At 45.8% G+C, this 18,578-nt stretch overlaps 3 protein-coding genes across 4 annotated transcripts in view; 2 read left to right on the forward strand and 1 right to left on the reverse strand.

Annotated features, from left to right (window-relative positions):
- Positions 1–10,363, forward strand: part of Bili (FERM domain-containing protein 8 Bili) — a 119,775-nt gene extending 109,412 nt beyond the window's left edge. Inside the window, exons 12-13 of one of the 2 annotated variants that reach the window (XM_075699182.1) lie at positions 1,415–1,510; positions 10,152–10,363. In XM_075699182.1, the coding sequence (XP_075555297.1) occupies positions 1,415–1,510; positions 10,152–10,216 (161 nt within the window). In that variant the 3' untranslated portion in view covers positions 10,217–10,363. Of the gene's footprint in view, positions 1–1,414; positions 1,511–2,411; positions 5,693–10,151 lie in introns of those variants that run through there. The other variant, XM_075699183.1, reaches the window with a different exon arrangement.
- Positions 6,452–12,445, reverse strand: LOC142587863 (MAD2L1-binding protein). The gene is made up of 2 exons (XM_075699184.1): positions 12,092–12,445; positions 6,452–11,023 (listed from the first exon to the last, which is right to left on the reverse strand). The coding sequence occupies exons 1-2, from the start codon at positions 12,302–12,304 to the stop codon at positions 10,400–10,402; spliced, it is 837 nt and encodes a 278-aa protein (XP_075555299.1). The 5' UTR covers positions 12,305–12,445; the 3' UTR covers positions 6,452–10,399.
- A 973-nt stretch (positions 12,446–13,418) lies between these two features.
- Positions 13,419–18,578, forward strand: part of LOC142587865 (inactive tyrosine-protein kinase 7-like) — a 173,426-nt gene continuing 168,266 nt past the window's right edge. The window contains exon 1 of the mRNA XM_075699185.1: positions 13,419–13,675. Coding sequence (XP_075555300.1) covers positions 13,621–13,675 — 55 coding nt within the window. The 5' untranslated portion in view covers positions 13,419–13,620. The remainder of the gene's footprint in view (positions 13,676–18,578) is intronic.

Here is an 18,578-nt window from a genome sequence, read left to right on the forward strand (position 1 = left end):
GTCGTGACTTTCCGAAGTATATGGCAAAGCTTAGCATCCGTAACACATACGGCGGCTCCTGTTTCTAAGAGCGCAGATGTGTGAACACTGTCAACAAGCACGTCGATTACGTTCGTGGGACTGCATTGAGAACTTTCACATTTCGATTGCGTTGCAGCCCTTGCCTCTTGGACTGCGACGATTAGTTTTCCTCGTCCCGAGTGATGGGATGAGGAATTCTTTTGAATGAGCTTTTAGCGCATTCACTGCAGTGTGAATCGTTAGTGGGTGGTCAAAGACTGAAAGCAACGCATCATTGTTGTCATGCTGCACAAGACTTGTGCTGTCACCATTTCATGATGGCAGTGGTATTGGTGCGAGCTAGGCATCATTACCAGACTGACATATCTGGAGATGACATGTGTTCGTTGCATTCACTGTCCCTTAGCACTGTTATTATGGACGCTGCTGCTACTAGGGTCACCATTGGGGTCAGGCAAGTTTGGACCGACCACTCAAGCTTCAAATATCCAACAAAGGCCAGTTTCAGGATCCAAGTAACGAAAGTTTATGTCTGTAGAAATGTATGTTTGCTGGCCGGAATCTTGATTTGAGATTGAACTAACTGAGAAATCCGATTAGCCAGAGTTGAATTGACAGTCTATTGCATGTAATTCATAACCAAAATTTCAAATGTTTATGTTCCTCTACTTTGTTTACAACCGTCATTTTAGTGCTTTCTCTGGATGTACGTATCAGTTTGCCAGTCACTGGCAGCATCCATACAGTACAAAAGAACCAGCAGGATGTTTCAGAATTCTCTGCAATTAGAATATACTTGTTTATTCTATCGCTAATCCTACTCTTTTGTCTTGCATAATTATAACCATCATATGTTAATATTCAAAGTAGACTACAAGATATTTTGTTGCCTGTGAGGGGCATATGCTGAGAAGGAGGGAGAGTTTCACGTGAATACCTTGTCTAGCCAACTCTCTACGGTACAGTGAAAGCTACAGGCCGTGTCAGCCCATCAGTAACGAAAACCACATGAAAGGCTAGCTCACCGTCTACGGCTGCTCCTCCCACATGCAAGACCACTTTAACAGGGGTATCACAGACGGATTAACAAGTGATTGCAAAGGTCATGTATGGACTAGCAGCTGAATGAAAATGTGACGGGTGTATCAGTAATGAACAGTGAATGAACATTCCTTCTTTTTGCAAGAAACACTCCTGGCTGACTGAGGGCAACCATAGCTGCCGCTGCACTGCATGGAACTGAGTTTGAGTATATGGAGGGCAAGGAATATCGAGGTTTCAAAAAATAAAAAAACAGCAAAGGGAAACGAGAAAAAGCACAGGGAGAAAGCGTAGCAACACACAGTTTTCACAAAATGGCGGTATCTTTTCATTGTGACTGCTTGGGTTGCAGATATCCAGGTGCCGCTGACAGTGAAGAAACTCAGGCAGGAGCAAGGACTGTCGGGACGCTTGCGAAAGCTTTCCATCGCAAAATTCAACAGCAGTGGTGAGTAAATTCGGGATGACTTCTATGCCGCAGGTTCCTGCTGGCAACTGGAGAGGCTGCGTTTATTTCTGTTGTGAAATTGATTGGCAAGGCCTAACGAGGCCTTTTCAAACAGTATTAACGACAGCTGGTTAAACATAAGAATAGCTATTCATAAAGCTTCACAGGGCACTGTGCAATTGGCGTGTGGTCGGTTACTGAACATGTAGTCACCGGAACTACAAGTAGGAGCCTGTGCTGTGCTAACGTCAGAAGGTGCAAATTAATTCCACTTTATTTCAGCTTTTCAGCTTTCAATTTACATTTACGGTATACCCACGAGCACAAGTGGACGGACCACAGGATTGCCAAAAACACTGAATTTATTCGTAATTCAGATGCGCACACTTTTCACTGTCGGGTGCAGTGTCGTTTGGTGCCCGTCATAGGTTCTCACATTGGGAGGCCCACGGCAAGTTTGCTAATGCCCCGGTACACATGCTTTGCACTTGCTTTGGTGCTTTCCATATGCAGTATGTTTGTCGTTCCCTCTGTCTGCATCGCGTTAGTTGTTTCGATCAGTCCCTTTGGCCTGGAAGAACTATGCCAACAGAGGTTGCACGTCGTAGAAACACTGTATGCGTTAGGGCACCAATCAGAGTAGGGTTTGTCACCGAATATACCAAATATTAGAAGAAACTGAATTGTAGGGATTCATTTTCTAATCAAATTCTTCGAGTATTCACACCCTTTATTGCTTGCTACCCTCATCATGCCATTGAATTACTGATTTCGGCAGTGCCAACCTTCTTGTGTGGCACATGGCATTGAGATTGCGCTCTCATGAGACAGTTGTCTTAAACCAGTAAGTAATCTGGGTTCTTTGTGCTCGTGTAACCTTGGTGACTTGTATCCTGTGCAGGTGACTACCTCAATTCCAAGGGTTCCCTCGAGTTCAGAAGGGACGACCGCCCGAGATGATTGGGGTTCGAAAGGGAACCACCTTGGTACTGAGGCAATCCCGCTGCCTGGAAGTGATGTCCACGCTCCGCACGCACACGTGCTGCAGAGCGGGATTAATTACAGTGCGCCAATGCATCAAGCCAGGCGTGCCATCTCGCAGCTTACTTTTGCCTGAAACGAACATTGCCACTTTTCTGGGTGCCTGCAATGTTGCTATAGGCTTGCTGGCAAAGAAAGCACCGACCATTGTGTGGCCGTTGGACAGTGCGAGCTTATAACAACGTTGTGGGGCTGAAGTAATCAAAGGCTTAAGGGATTTGATTAACAGTACTTTAGTGGCTTCCCTGTCAAGGCAGCATTCCGGGCACACAGAGAGTTTCCTTTCCTTCGGAAAGCCTGCTACTAATTTACGTGTTCGCTTGAGAGAAGCCATGGGATGCAGATAAAATGTGTAAAAAGGTTTAACATGGCTGCAACAATGGCTGTGAAAGTCGCTGCTGAAATGGCTGCTACCAATGCTGTGACTGATCTAACTCCTTGTTTGAGACAAGCCATAGATAGTGCACAATGCACAATAAAGTTGAACATGGCTGTGAAAATGGCTAGAAACCACTACAAAAACGGGCTGGAATGGCTGCTGCAATGGCTACTGCCCACGGAAAGAAACCATTGCTAGATGCGTCTGTAAATCGTTTTTGCTCACCCTGCAACGAGTTTGTGAGGTGCGAATTCTAGAGCAGCATTTCGTACGCACCTGGTAAGATTGGGTGTGAGCTGCAGGATGGCACGCCTGTTTGGCCCAGAATGCTGGCACTGAAAGAGGCGCACACATTTATCAGAGGAAGTGATGTATTCCGAAAAACCACCTCTTCAACCCCCTTTCCCCATCACCATCCAGAGGGCTTTTTGTGACGTCCTCACTTTTTCCATTGTTACGCTGTCTTTCGTTTTTTATACCGTGGCTCCACTGACAAATGGTGTCTGTGAGCCGCATCAGTATTAGATAGTAGAATATTTCGATTTTTATTTTGCTGCTGTTGCCGTGGTGATTACTCTTTTATTGTAGCCGAGAGAGGCAGCACAGATGTATATGTTAAGCCCGCTGCCGTGCCTCCTGCACGCAATTAATTTTATTTACAGCACGATTCCCTGTTGTACGTCACGGCTTCGCAGGTGAACTTCCATGCCCTCGTGCTGGCGACAATTTTGAAGTGGGTAGAGAGGCTGGCCTGGTGACATATCTTGTAGTGATCCGTTTCATTTTCCAATCTCCTGTTCTTATCACTTATTGCACTGTCTGGCCAAACCAGGTGATAACAGGGCTCAAGCCAGTGACAAAGAGCGAAGAGAATGGAAGATAGAATGGGTTGTTACAAAGTTTGGCCCTTGGTCCACAGCTTCTGCCAGAAAGTTCCAATGCCTCTCATGTTTCATGTCAAGATGAAATCGTCACTTTGTAAATCTGTCGGTGCCTTGTAACATTGGATCGAGAGGCAGAAAAGCATCAGACTCTGTGTTGATGTAGAAAGGCCATGGTAACACAGTTAGTGCCTGTTAAGCTATCGTCTTAGACCAGATAGTTATGTCACAATGCAAAACGGCAAGCTGAATTTTGTGGTTACAATCTTAATCAACAACTTGTGTGGATATTGCTATGAGTCAACACTGCTTGGCTGAGCAAGATCAAAGCAAAAGCAATGGAAATAATGGTGCACAACTTCATTCAACAGTATTTTTCACATTGCCTACCTCTTGAGCATGTATAGTACAGGATTTCCAACAGTCCTGCGTGGCATCGAACCTGAATCTTGCACTGCGGCAAGGTATACTAAAAAAATGATCAGAAATACAGTCTCTTTGTTGCTAAATAGGTTACGATTCTTTTATCCTGCATGTGTGGCCAAGATAGCCAACTATGATGCCAGATCCGAAGCGAAAAAGATAAAAAGAAAAGACATGTTAGAAGCGTGGTGATTGGGTTGCTGTTATACATCGAGATGAAGCTCGTGTCTCCTTTTAACCTTAGTTCAGAAGCCTAAAGGAAGATCATGGACAGAATGAACTAGTACTTACGCTGATTTAGAGTATTTAAATGCATTATGTTACGGTCGTAGTAATGTCCGTTTTTCTGCATTACAAAGTGTGTCTTGCGTAGACGTTCATGCAAATGTGCTAATGTGTTGCACTCGGGAGTGACCAGCCCAGGCTACAACAGTTCCACTCGCAAGTTCTCTGTGCTCGTGAACACGCCATTTTTCGTCCTCACCGTTGTTCTCGGACATGCACCACTGACTTACGATTCGATTGAGTTCTAGAAACTGTCGTTTACGTTGTGTGGCGTACAGACATACAAGCAGTCCAGGAGGGTGCTGTTGTTAAGCGGCGATTTTTCTTTAAAACACATCAGAGTAGTAAAGATTTACCCATGTGTCCTGTCGCGACGTCCTTCAGTTTGCATGGAAACGTGAAATTCTGAACGAGCAAAAGGCACTACACTTCAAAACAGGAAGTGGTCTTGGCAGCTTGAATGTACCATTCTTTGTGGTGAGCAATGTTTTGACAGGCATGCCACAGGAACAAGAATGTCAGTGGCAACATCCCGTGACAAATTGTCTGACTCCAACGAGTTGGAAACATTGTCAATTCATGTGACTCTTCGCAAGGTGGCCCAGGACTGTTTTGCGGAGGTTTTACCATTGCTGCCAAATCTTTTCTATGCAGCAGGTCAATGAACACAAGTTGCTCTCGACACTAAGAGCGCACGCTTCGTTTGACCCCTTCTGGGTCGCATTTCTTTTTAATGTAGTGAAAATGTTTTAATACATGCCTCTGAACAACTAAACTTGAAGGAAAATAAAGGAAAACTCGCACTGAATTTTATGGCAATCACTTGGAAGGTTTTGCTCATGAACATACAAAAATGCAACCTTTGGTAAGTAGTGCATGGTTCTTCAGACTCCTTAATTCACAATCATAATGGCACGAAATATGGCCAAATGAAGACAATTTTTGTGCCACCCAAGGCAGGTTATATGCATTTGGCAACAGGCTCCAAAAATCAAATGCAGACGCCAAGCCTTAGTGGGATGCGTCGCATGGACATTTGGGAAATTTTAGGGAGAGCCCTATTTATCTGCGGCACAATTGACAAATTATGTAGTTAGCATCGCTGAACTCATTTACGGAAGTAATTGCAGCATTGGTTCTTCTCTATGTCGATATTTCCTGCAAAACGTGCTTCCTATAGGAATCATTGGGCCAGAAACAGTTAAAAAGAAAAAGCACCACAAGGTATCTATACTGTTGCTGCTACGCCCAAGCTGACGTCGCATGAATAGTTTTTCAGTTACAAAACTGCCTCTGTAGCACTATAAATATTTTTATGAGGATTTGCGAATGTACAAATCTATAAACCAAAATTTGTACCAACTGGCTGCTAAGTTGGGCGACAGACGACAAGGTCTGCGCTTGCAGCTTCAGCTGTCCGTTCTTGTTTTTCTTTGCTTGCTTACACACTGTATGCGAGTAAACGTTATTGAAAAGGGTAGTACGTGCGAATGAAAACTTTTTCTGAAGTGCAGAAGTGTATGCTTGTGTAACGGTTTCTGAAGAATATGTTCCCACGCTGTTAAACAGTTCTGATGTCTTTACACACATGCAAGTGTATCATGGAATACCATGGTTCATGGGTGAATAGTCCGTGGGCAGATTCGGTTGCAGCGCAAATGTTACTGAAGGCTGCACCTAGAGATATTGCTTGAAACAAATATGTGAAGTCCTTTATCACGTACTTCTGTGTTTACCCTTTGCCAGTTCACTTACAATGCTGTTAACATTGCCTAGTAGTTTATTATTGTAGCGACAAGAAAATACCTTTTCTTGCTACATAGGACAAATGTCTATCATCCACGATGTCGATCATCTGCAGATAAGTTCTGAAGCATTGTTTACTCTCTGCACCATGTCCACACTGGTGCACATTTTTTTACATGGTCAATGTTGATGTTTGTATGCGTTTATTCTCTTCCCACCAACATAGACAAGACAATGTACAGGATAAAGAAGACAGCCTGTGTACGCTGTCGAAATAATTCTTTGAGCAACAAGTGAGATTGGTCGTTTAAAAAAAAGATGTGCGGCCACTGATGCAGTGACACAGCTGTGTTCAAGCAAGGAATGTCAAATATGTACAGATTTTTGTGACCATCATTGAAATAAAGACACGTTTAAATATGCCAAAGAACAATGAGCACTGTGTGGTGTCAACACTTGGCCTAAACTTGACACGGCCATTCGTTTTCATTTTTTTTACGACACTATTTTCTTACATCACGTGCCATGCATACCAAAGGCCTTGAACAGCATAGCAGTGGTTTGTCCAGGAACTTACAACTTCATTTGTAAATAACGTCTGGTGAATTGACTCGCCAATTTACTCAAAACTAAATTTAGCCGTCTTTGTAGAAGGCAAATTTTCATGACTATTTCACACTAAAATAATACATAGCTTGTCTTGGAAAATTATGACAAAGCCATCATATAGGCATACAGAGACAAGAAAAAGACATTCTCAGTTGCTTAATGAGCTATACCGATTGCCCAACTGAATGCAACTACCTTCTCGTAAGTAAAAACATTGTACTAAGTACAGTGCAAAAGGAGCCATCATTTTACGAGCAAGTATACAATGGGAAGGCAGTGGTGAGCATGGAAATATCTCCAGTAGAATAACATTCAATAGAAATGGCGATAAAAAAATATTCACTGCAGGCAATTTGATGAACAATGTTGTGAAGAACGGTGACACTGAACGATGAGCAGATGATTTGGCACATTACACAGTCCACCTTTGTAACAAAAGAGGTACAGACGGCTCAAAATGGGGGTCGGCACCACACTTGGGAAGCACGCACAAGAGCTGCAATGTGCTTGTCAAGCTGTCGATCAAACTTTTGTTGGGAAGCATCAAAGACCTAACTGAGTTAGGTCTTTGTCGACAACATAGTTAACAAAGCCTGTATATTAAAAAAAAAAAGGTAAATGCAAACACAAAAGCACTACAATCAAAACCATTCACACATCCAATTCCTCGCTAATACCATTTCGTGCAAATATTAAATACCAAAAGAGGATTGACAGCATCTGGTAATCAACTGCTGCTGGCGACAGTGCAAAAATCTTGGCGATTGATTTTTTGTGTAGACCATAAAATCTCTCAACAGTGATAGGGTAATATGCAACACAATGAATTCACAATGGGCGGTATCACATGCAGTACTCAATAGTATAACATGCTTGAGCAGCACGGGACACATGAACAAAAAACAGCAGACAATAACAACAGATGTATGTAGACAACAATTATAAAACTTAACTTGCAGCTCTGACTTCCTCCACCAAGGGAAAACTTCACATGGCACAGTTCTATTAAATACACTTTGCTGAGCCACACGGCCGTTTTCAAGTTATCGTTTTCCTTGAGTACAAGACTCCTCCAATCATCTCGCAAAAAATGAGCAACCTTATTTAGCACAAACCTTGCTTTCTGTGATTATGATTATGTGGACACGTTTGTCTTGCTTTCACTATAACAAGACTCCAGTGCTTTTGAATTATGAAGTCGTGATCAATCCCAATTACATTTTACTGAGAGTAAAATGTTCTTACATACATGATTTGCAAGGATGATTCTTAAAATGCAGTTATGTCTGTGTGAAAATACGCTCATGGTTGTCTGTGTATATTCTCTCTCTTCAAACTGCAATGAGTTGGAGGCTTTTGTCAAGCCACTTCAGTCTATCTAGCAGTCTACATATGTTGTCTTTTGAAATTGCAGATATTTGTTGAAAAAAGAGAAGCAGGAAAGAAAGGCTGGAGGTTTCACTTATATGCGGTGTGATTAGCAGTCGGATAACAAAAAACCTCATTCCTTCTGCCAGAAGTATCGTCTCTTGTTACCACACTTTGTCTGCAAGGGAAATCGGTACACAAATCAAGTACCGCCGAATGTTAATGCAACAAAGTTAAAAGGAGGTGCAAATTGCACAGTTGAACCAATGAGACATTTAGCTGTGCAAGTGTACCCTGGAGAATAGAACTGTAAAATTACAAATTACAGACAGATGGGGCTAGCTGTGCAGAGCACAGTGTAAGCAAAACACACGGGACAGCAGAAATCGGGACACAGCGTCGTGACCCTGTCTTTCTGTGTTTTCGAGTGCTGCACTGTAATATTACTTGCATACTATGAACACCATGAAACAGCACTAAATATGAGCACGAAAAAAACAAATAAGATGGTGTGCTGACTCTCAACTGAACTTTACTGGCCTTATATTTGTTCTTACATTGTTTCCTTTTCCTTGCATTTGGTTTGGTTTGTTTAGTTCTTCTAGCTTTTTCTACCATGCTTCTGTCTGGCCACCAGGTGGTACGTATGAAAGGTTTTACATGTGTTTTTTTCTTTCTGATAAACTTCAGTTCAAGAGTCGGCACACCGTCTTGTTTTCTGACGCGGTTTCACCGCGTTACCACCGCAACTCGTCCAGTTGTCCCTACTTTTACGTACTATCAAGTTCTATCAGTGGCCAAACGTTATCGCCGTTATGTCGGTGCTTAGAGCACATATCGCACGAAGAGGTGGGTAGCTTCAACAGCGTGCGAACAAGGGAGGCTTCAACCTGGAGCCAACGTTTCGAAAAGCAGACTTACCTTGGACCCCCTTGTTAAAACATTGACTAAGGGCTCCCCACATTCAGCTTCTGTCAAATACTCCAATGACCCCGCATCTTCCTGTGAATTCTTCTGTCTTGCTAGTGTTCCGGCAATGCTGAACATTGCTAAAGCATTTAGAATGGCACACATTAGGACAGTGCACAAGCACGCACCCTTCGCTGGCGGCAACACGCCTGTTTTCTCAGATTCATAGCGAAGCCATTCTTTGAAATAAAAACTAGCGCTCGTGACACCAAACATGAAGCCTGTGAAATATACTTTAGCATACATTATTTTAAGAAGCAGGAACAAAAAATACAATAAAAAAGATAGCGAAAAAGCACTTTGCTGTCCTGTTTGTTCTTCTTCTGTCCTGCCTTTTAAGATTGTCAGCCAGAAAAGGCCTGCCTTTTCAAATCGTGAGACCTCACTAAATCACCTGACTTTCTGGTTATCAATGTCAGAATATACAGTTGACAGCTGTGATTGTCCTGGCGCATTGGCGTTTGGATTCCCTGCTAAAGAAAAGAAAAGTCTACAAATCATGGTTATGCTGAGCTGACAGAATGAGTGGTGAGTTGTTGCCTTTGTACATGCAGGCATTTCTCACTAAGGAAGATGGAAACCTAAGCTTATTCAGTAAATATCAGAGTAAATAGTTACTCCTTTCACAATATGTGGCAACAGGTTACCTGAAAAGCAATTTTTTAGATGCCTTGGATGATGCATCTGTCCCAAACATGCTATCAAGTCATTATCAAGAGTACTAGCTTGTACCATTCTTGAATGTAATCTCCTTGCGGACTTCGAAGGCACCAATCACTTCCACGAGGAGCGCATGCAGCTGTTCCAGAGCACCAGACCACACATTTCGTTCGTGCTTGGCCGTGAGCATAGCAGAATGGCAAAAAGCGAAAGTAGATGTCTGTAAGATCAACAACATTTGCTTTTTGTGTTGGCCAGAATGTTATAGTCTTCGATGCAGGTGAATTGCTGCAGTTGCTGTTGCTGCAAAAGACCACTTCCAGCCACTCAAGCGTACGGAAATGAACAGCGTGCCAGCCATCACACTGACTCGGCAAGAAGCGATGTTAACACTCCTTTGGATGAGCTGATGTGACGTATGGCAAATCATAAATGCACGGTTCTCACTAGAAGTGGCGCAAGGAATGCTTGCTCGTTTGGCTAGTAGTGAAAGTGAACAATATTGCTTTTACGTTAAGCACTGTCTCGCTATCTGAGAAGGGAATTTTTTGAAGACTCTGCTGGCGATTCTTTTACAAATGTACTGGGGCCTACCGTCAGAAACACTGGCTTGCACTGCACCCAAACGTACTCTCCAGGGCAACTCTGGGACACATCCTCATCAGCAAAAGCGGACACGTCTTGGATGGCATCAGACCACACTTGCAAGCCGTCCTCCAGAACGTCGTGTGGGCATGGAGGAAGATTGAGCTCGAGGGTCGTGAGGCTGCCCTTCCGTGGTACGTCGAAGCTAGACTTGACGTCCATGAGGTTCAAGACGACGTCCTCTTTCCTTACGAGCAGGAATGTCATCAGTTTGGAAGCAGTGGCGGCTTTGCGGGTGGCGTCGACCCGGAGGAACGCCTCGAGGACATCGAGCATGCAGCGGCGAAACCCAGCAGATGTGCCACAGCTCTGGCAGCCATGCCTGCGCTGTGGTACGCGGATGAGGTAGCTCTCGACAGGAGAGAGCACCGTGGCTCCGAATAGCAGCAGGACCTTTGTAACCTTCCGCTCACGGATGAGGTCCTGGGCGACGCTGAAGATGGCGTCCATGCCCTGGAGGCTTGTGATGGCCTTGCGTTGCTTGGCCAATAGGAACGGATTGACAGTCTGCAACAGATGTACACACATTCAAGCTGAATTGCACTCTCTTGTCTAAAACAAGAGTTAGGTTCACAGGGAGATGTATGCTCGAAGTGATTAACAGTGGTAGAACAAGGAATGTCGCCTAAGCCAATGTCTTGAGCAGTTGCTGCCCTGATAAGACTAGTACCCTTGCCAAGATGCCTTAGCAACATTGCTAGTTCTACCAGTGTTAAATCACTCTCTTGTTTAATGTGACCAAGGCAGCTTCGCCCAAGTTACAAGGACAGACCCAGCAAGCCAAGCTACTTTTCAAACAACCAATGAATTATTAGTGAAACCTGGCATTTGCTTTATGACGGGCGTTACAAAAGCTTGCACGACTGCTGTGCGTCAAATGGATTTTGAATGGAAGTGCCCCTGGCCGTTAGATACACGCACGAAAGCTCCACCTGCATACTCTCTAGAGGAGGTAGCGGACTTAGGGTTTTTTTTTTTTTTTTTCCAGTGTAGTAGAACATAATACTGACACAAACATCTTACTAATGTGACCCCGGTGTAACGGTCTTTGTCTTTATCCACGTAACCGCGGTTAACTGGTTAAACCGCCGTATTGAAACAATCGCGGTAAAGGCGACACGCCAATTTGATAATTAGCCCGTGGTTGCTAATAGCAACGAGGCATTTTCAGCACCAATCTGCAAGCATCTAAATTTTAATGCCGTAAAAACGCAAATAGGTGTGCCGAAATTTTCGTCGTACACCTACTGGACCGGTGAACACACGCCAATCATATTGTTGTCATGGCAGCACAACCGAAATCGACCATCAAAGGATCCGGCCAAGTCGGACGTTAGCTTGAATACTCGCGGTCAAGGCAGCATGCCGCGGGCATTGGAGTGTGTTGAGAGTTCAACGCCCTGAGAGAACACTTGACCTGAAAACCACATAGCGAAGCGGAAGCGGAACCCTTTCCTTTTTATCACTTATCGCCGGCATCTCGTTCGTCTATTCTACAACTAAAGGTTAAAAAAAAGGCATAATTCACTTTTCGTCAAATTGAATCGCAGAATTTCTTTTGAATCGGCCACTAACCTTTTTCTGGGCGCTTTGACTCTGCGCGACGTCCTCAACGTGGCGTTTCAGGTCGTCGTACGGCATCGGAAGCTGCTCGCGCTCGTAAAGGACGTACTTGATGATCTCCACAACAAGTTTGCCTATTTTGTCCGGCAATATCGTGCGCGTGAACGCCACGTTTATGTCCAGATGGTCGCGGCCAGCGCCCGCTGCCTTCTTCCAGGCGGCCATGTTTGAAATTGACGCCTCTTGCGTCACACGTGGTTGTCATGGAAATCACGGAGCTTGTCGTGGCGCATAGTTTTTTTAAATATTAGCATTTGATTTTTCTAATGCAAGTAATTTTTTAAGATTTTTATTGAAATAAAAATGAGAGCTTAAAGTTCACATGTTTCTATTTTTTTTCTGCGGTCCTGCTACGAGGTTGAGAGCGTCGTCTGCTGTAATTATCCGTCTTCATAACGAGCAAATCCTTCAGGCGCTTGCAGTATGAAAGAGTGCGAGCGCTGACTGACCGGGCCATCAAACTAAAGCCACTAAAGCTTGTAAACGGCGTAGCGTAGGCGTCCGAGGTTCGATCGCCCGCCATTCCACGAATTACTCTCCCTTTCAACGAACAGCTTTTCGCGGCGGCAAAACCCGTTCTTCGGGTCGCAGACACCTTGCGTTTCGCATTGCGCCGGCCGTAGGGCACTTTCAAAATAGCCGCCGCCGGTTCACTTAAAGCCTCGAAGCGCGCTAACAGCAGTTTCAACAGCGTTTCATCGGACAGCAAGCTGCAAATAACGTTTGAGGTGGTTACGTGCGCCAATAAGAATTGCGCGTCACCGTGCAGGCCGCTGCACGGTGACGCGTGCGGCATGCTCGTATGGGCCACGCATAGCGTTTGCATAGCTTTGTCGTCTTGAGTGTCGATGGCCCGATATCGACCATTCGTACTCGCGTGACATCGCTGGGTTACAGTTCAACGACGCGACGCCTCGTTCACTTCTCGCGGACGATGTTTACAGTTGCAAGGGAAACCCGCGCTGCAATATCGACAGCAAAGCTGGCCCAAACCTCAGAGACATTTACAAGTTTTTGCGACACCTGCTGCCTAAATTTAAACTAATTTTTCACACTGGCAAGTCAGGCCATGTCAGCTGCAACTGTCGTTTTTAGGTGGCGCGTGCATCAGTTAGCTCCAAAATGTTGGCCGAACTAGACGGTCAAATTTTGCACTAAGTGTCGGCTAGTTTCGCATCCGAGCCACATTTAGTTCTCAACAGGACCGCGTTATGGCGCCAGCGCCTCTGGCGGGCGCCGGTCGCTTGCCATCGGGCGCTTCTCGGCGGCTTCGGTACGCTCGCGCCGCGAACTCGCAGTAGACGAAGCGCCCCGGCGCGCTTTGTTGTGGGAGCAGCTTGGAGACGCGACGGCGCTGTGTCTGTGGGCGATGACGCTTGTGTCGACGCCGTGCGTGGTTTGAACAAGGAGCGCGCCCCGTCGTTGTGCCGTGGTGGTTTTCTGTGCGCGGTTGTTGTTGACGCCGCCGGTGTTACATCGTCATGGATTTGAAACTCGGATTGACGACGCCGAACAGCGCGTGCTGCTCCACCGCCGGTGAGTTGTGTTGCTCTTCAGTTTTCTCTCTCTTCCCGAGCGAGTCCCTCCCATCACGTAGCATGATGCGGACGTGCTTGTCGTCGTCGTTGAGCTCGTGGACGTTACGGCATGAAATAATACTTATTTCTTTTTTTTTTTTTTGTAAATAGCCAGCCAAAAAGCATAGAGAACTTCTCCGGTTTAACTTCTTTTGTCCGTTCGTCTGGCGGTGCGGAGCGATTCTACGCTTTTATTTGGTATGACGCGCGGGCCCCATGTTATAATGTAGTGATTCGGTGCCTACCTAGGTCGTGCCCGTGGGGAGGATGTCGTTGACTTAGCGGACCGTGGTCCATGGAATTTATCGGAAAGCGAAAGCAGAGGCCGCTGATGTTGCTTTGTTTGAACGCGGTCGTGTTTGTGACAGCATCGCCTGTCTCCTGTCAGGCATGTTGAGGACAGGCCGTGTCAAAAGTCCTTCCGGGAACCGCGCGGGTAAGCGCGATTTGCCATTTACCCGAAAAGCGAAACAGAAAAAGAGAAAACAACCATCGATTGTAATTTTGTCGCTTTCGCCGGCCGTGAACTTGAAAACGGTCCTACGCGCTCCCCCATAAGCAGACGTTCGGTTTTTTTTTTTTTTTCTCTTTTGAGAAAGTGTCTTCCGTTTGCAGTCTTGAGATATTTGCTTGTTTGTGACTCTTACGTTCATTGAAAACGTCAAAATGCCAGTGTCTCCAATAAGCAGAGGCATCAAAAAAAAAAAAAAAGTAGGAATAATATTTTCTTAAGTCTCACTCTTGTCAGTCATTTGACAGTCGAATATGTTGTGGAAAAGGCGGTGACGAAATTGCCCAACATTTGCAATATCATCCAATCCGTCGATGAAACCATATGCCATAGCTGCTTGTTTAATGGCGCGAGCAACATTTTCTTTTTTCCTCTCCATTTCTCCAGTAACATTAATTTGTTTCTCCAAGTCGCGAAATCTTGACCTCTCAAGCAGCTGCGTCACGTGACGCCTCACTACGTCCATGCAGATATTAATAATTGACGAACTGAACTCGTCGCCGCGCAGTGGTCAAATGTGTGCAATCGTGCAGCTGTAGTGGGAGGTAACTTGAAATGGTAGTGCTCACACATTCATTTGGGCACAACTGCACTGCAAGCAGCCTTATGTGCCCGCCTCTAAAGGAACTTGTAATAGAAGGAATTTTAAGACTGCGCTTCTGCAATGACGAAATGGCTACTCTTGGCGAACGGCAATAGCATCTGGCAAAAAAAAAAAGAAATATATAGACTAACCTAATCGTAATGCTGATGTTTAGTTTCGCCTTTAACCCGTTTAGAAAGTGAGATACGGCAGTGACTGCCCGAAAAAAAGATCTAGCCGGATGGTAAGCTAACTTTAGTTCTGTGGTGGTATATTCCCAATTTACTGGGCATGCGTACAATACAAGAAAAAAAAAAAGAAACATAAGACAGTTCTCCCTGAAGTGATGATGGTTATACATGGATTCCCATTTGAAACCAAAGTCCTTCTGAAAAAAATTAACCTCTTTGTTTGAAACGTGGCGGTGTCACGCGCTACCACGTTCCAGCCTGCTGATATTCGGTATATGACACTTTAATGCCACCACGTATGTTTTAATCCTACACCTCGCTTATTGCACCATCCTACGGCAATGTGCCAATTTTGATTCACATATCACTCCGCTTTTTATCTACGCCGTCACCTGTCTTCCAAACGCCCCACGCCGATGTGCACCGCGCCAATATTTATTACCCTCTGATTACTGTCTTTACATTAGAAGGCTTCGCGGAGACACATCACACATTTATCTATTCTTGTATGATTAGTCTGACATTCCTTACGAGATATATGTGTCTTCGCAATATTTTCGCGTGCTACGTATTGTTCATCCTGCAGGGTAAACCTTTATTTTATAAAAAAAAATTATCGTTCTTAGACTCCTGCCCTAGCCTCATGAAAATGCAATTTCCTTTGAGTTATTGTGGAGCTCTTCCTTCTTCATTCTTTATTCCGCGAAGAGCGGATAGTAGTTTGCGAAACTACAGTGACACAGTGCGGTAGCAAAACTAATCGGTGAAGTTGCCCTGCAGGAAAAAGATGATATCGTCACCACCACCAGCAGCCTCTTTTATGTCCGTCCACTGCAGGACGAGGGCCTCCCTACGATCTCCAATTACCCCTGTCCTGCGCCAACCGATTCCAAGTAGCGCCCGCGAATTGCTTTCTTTTAATTCTGCGGCGCCTATACTGCCCGCCCTAGCTGTGTCAGAAGGGATTACGAAATCTTCACTCTCTCACTGTAATTTACTCGAGGTACGCTATACCTAGAGGGTAGGGTGCATGCACGAACTGCGGCGACGGGGGCAGCGCCGCCATTTTGGTGCACTAGCGGGGCGAAGTACGCGCGTGTGCAGCCTCGATTGCGCGTCGAATAAAATGGTGCGATGCGCTGTCGTGTGCTGCAGCAACCGCTCCAAAGTTGAAGAAGACAAGCGAGAGACGAAGTGATGGAAATGCGCGTTGTTATAACATTTTCCAAGGTGTGCACGAAGAGCGACGACGCGGGATGGATCTCCCGTGTCACCAACTCGCTGTGAATTTACTTACATATACACGCGTTTGTTCTCGGCAAGTTGTGAGCCCGGCCTAGTTGGATATTCCACAGTGATATAACCAGCGCGAAAGTAGACACCGAACACGTTTTCAGCAAGAACGTAAAGCGTGGGTTATTTGACTACGCGTGTCTGTCCCGTGCAAGCCGCGGTCGGATCGCGGTCGTGCACATTTTTTTAAAGCGAAACTTTCTGTGCCTCTTCCTTCGACTTTCCCAGTGCTGCTGCTGTGGGCTGCTGTCGCGCACACCGCGTCAGGGGGTGGTTCAGAGCGCATACATAGATGACAGGCGCGAGTAAGAGAGGAAAGGCGACAGGAGAAACTCGTTTTCTCCCCACCGCGTCGAATGTGCACGATACCCTCTGGAGCTCCCTGGCCGTCGCCACATTAGCCGCTGGATCGCTGTAATTATCCGTGACTCCCCTCAGAAGCATTGTAGAAACTACACTGCTTCCGTTTCTACTAACGTGCGAGCCCAGAGGGGACGCAGATGGAACGTAGAGGGGAGAGAAGGAGAGGGAACAAAGGATAAGCTTGCTGCTACGTTGCTGCTATTTCTGAAAAATAAACGCCATGCAAATATGATAAGCGGGCAACTTCCGCAGGGCGCGCAGAAGCAGAATTAAAGTGCACCGCAGGGTCCAGGAGACACTACGGCAGCGGTCGATCGTGAAATCAACACTTCTGTGTCCGCCGCGCTAGCTTTACGGCTATGGCATTGCAAGAGGTCGTGGATTTGATCCCAATCGCGGCAGCCGCATTTCGACGGGGACGAAATAGAAAACGCGCTTGCACTTGGCTTTTGGGACATGTTAAAGGTCATCACGCGGTGTCAAAATTAATCCGGAGTCCGCCACTACGGCATGCCTCGTAATCCGAGTGCGGTTGTGGCACGTACAGCCCCATAGTCCAATTCAAGTTTAATACTTCTGCCACAATGCGACGTACCGTGTGAGGCAATGACAACGCTCAACCCTCTCAGAGGGTATAAACTATGGCGCACAACAGCGCCTCTAGGAAGCACCTCTTCCTGTGTGTTCTGTGTACTACGCAGACGAACAGCAGTGGTGCACGCAAGGTATCGTTTGACGTCAACTCACCACTCTCGTGTTAGCCTAAACGTTATAGAAATATAGGCTTTAGCCGTCAACATCACCGCTAATTATCGTCGATCAAAGCATCCAGCACGGCAAGCTTCGCTTACATCGATTCCCGCAGTGCGTGAGATCTGCATATTTTTTTCGCTGCGGTTTTCTAAGCAGCGACGTGTGCGCATACTTATAGCACCTCGGTTACATAAAATCGGTCACTAATAACTTTTCAAATAACTGTTAATTCAACACGATAGAAACTACATAATCGACCAAGAGCAAGCCGAGGTAGTATAGCCTTTACAAACTTGAGCTGCATGCGCCTGCGTATTTCTCGCCTTAGTAAATGTAGCTGGTCAGAAGTTATTAACGCTCAGTGAGCGGTGTAGTAACCGCTACTGGCGGACTTCGCCCACTTCGGGAGGTACCTAACAGAAACCCCGAGGCCTACGCGAGCGCGTCACAGTTTGTTGAAATCGCAAGTTGCTAGGAAATGCGAGCTATAGAAGCATCCTAATTGAGACTGTGCAAGGTCACCCATGGTCGGGTGGCTAGAATTCTAGCCACCCTACCCATGGCTAGAGACGTCAGACTCATCATATTCTACGTATACTGTCGCAGAGAGCATACAATGTAAAGTTGTCGCCTGGATTTTTTTTTTTTCCTTCGTGTTAAACTTTCGTTTTAAACGGGAGGCTTGTCTGTGAAACACGCGGCAACGTCATGTTGGTTCCGCGAGGTGAGCCAACAAATGGCGACTGTGCTTTTTTTTTCTTCACTCCGGTCCGCACACAGAGAGGAATTTTTGGTCCGAGGGAATTTAGTGGCACCCTCGGAAGGGGACCACAAATCACACCACCGCGCGAGCGTTCCACGAGTTCTCAGTGCGTCAAGCCATAAAGATTGCGAGGCCTGTGGCTGTTTCGAGATGGGCGCGCCCGCTGCCGCTAACAGCCCTTCGTGATGCGCATGCGCCGTGGGTGGGTAAACCGTCGCATCTACTGCATATTTAGTTACTTCCTCTATGCTTCATCACTGGGAGCGTGCCTTTTTTTTGTTCGTTTATTTATATTTTATTTTCACCCACCTGGCTATGGCGTAGAGCTTCTCGGCTTGAGGTCGCGGCTTCGACCGCGCTTTGCGGGGGTCGAATCAAATAGTGGCAAACGCTTGCTTACCTATA

This window comes from Dermacentor variabilis, chromosome 7, assembly GCF_050947875.1.
Source record: "Dermacentor variabilis isolate Ectoservices chromosome 7, ASM5094787v1, whole genome shotgun sequence".
NCBI lineage: Eukaryota > Metazoa > Arthropoda > Arachnida > Ixodida > Ixodidae > Dermacentor > Dermacentor variabilis.

Excerpts from the sequence above, each read along its gene's own strand:
- LOC142587863 (XM_075699184.1), bottom strand. The coding sequence starts at position 12,304 with ATGGCCGCCTGGAAGAAGGCAGCGGGCGCTGGCCGCGACCATCTGGAC. Across the intron at positions 11,024-12,091 it reads GTCAAAGCGCCCAGAAAAAG|ACTGTCAATCCGTTCCTATT; the intron begins GTTAGTGGCCGA and ends CATCTGTTGCAG.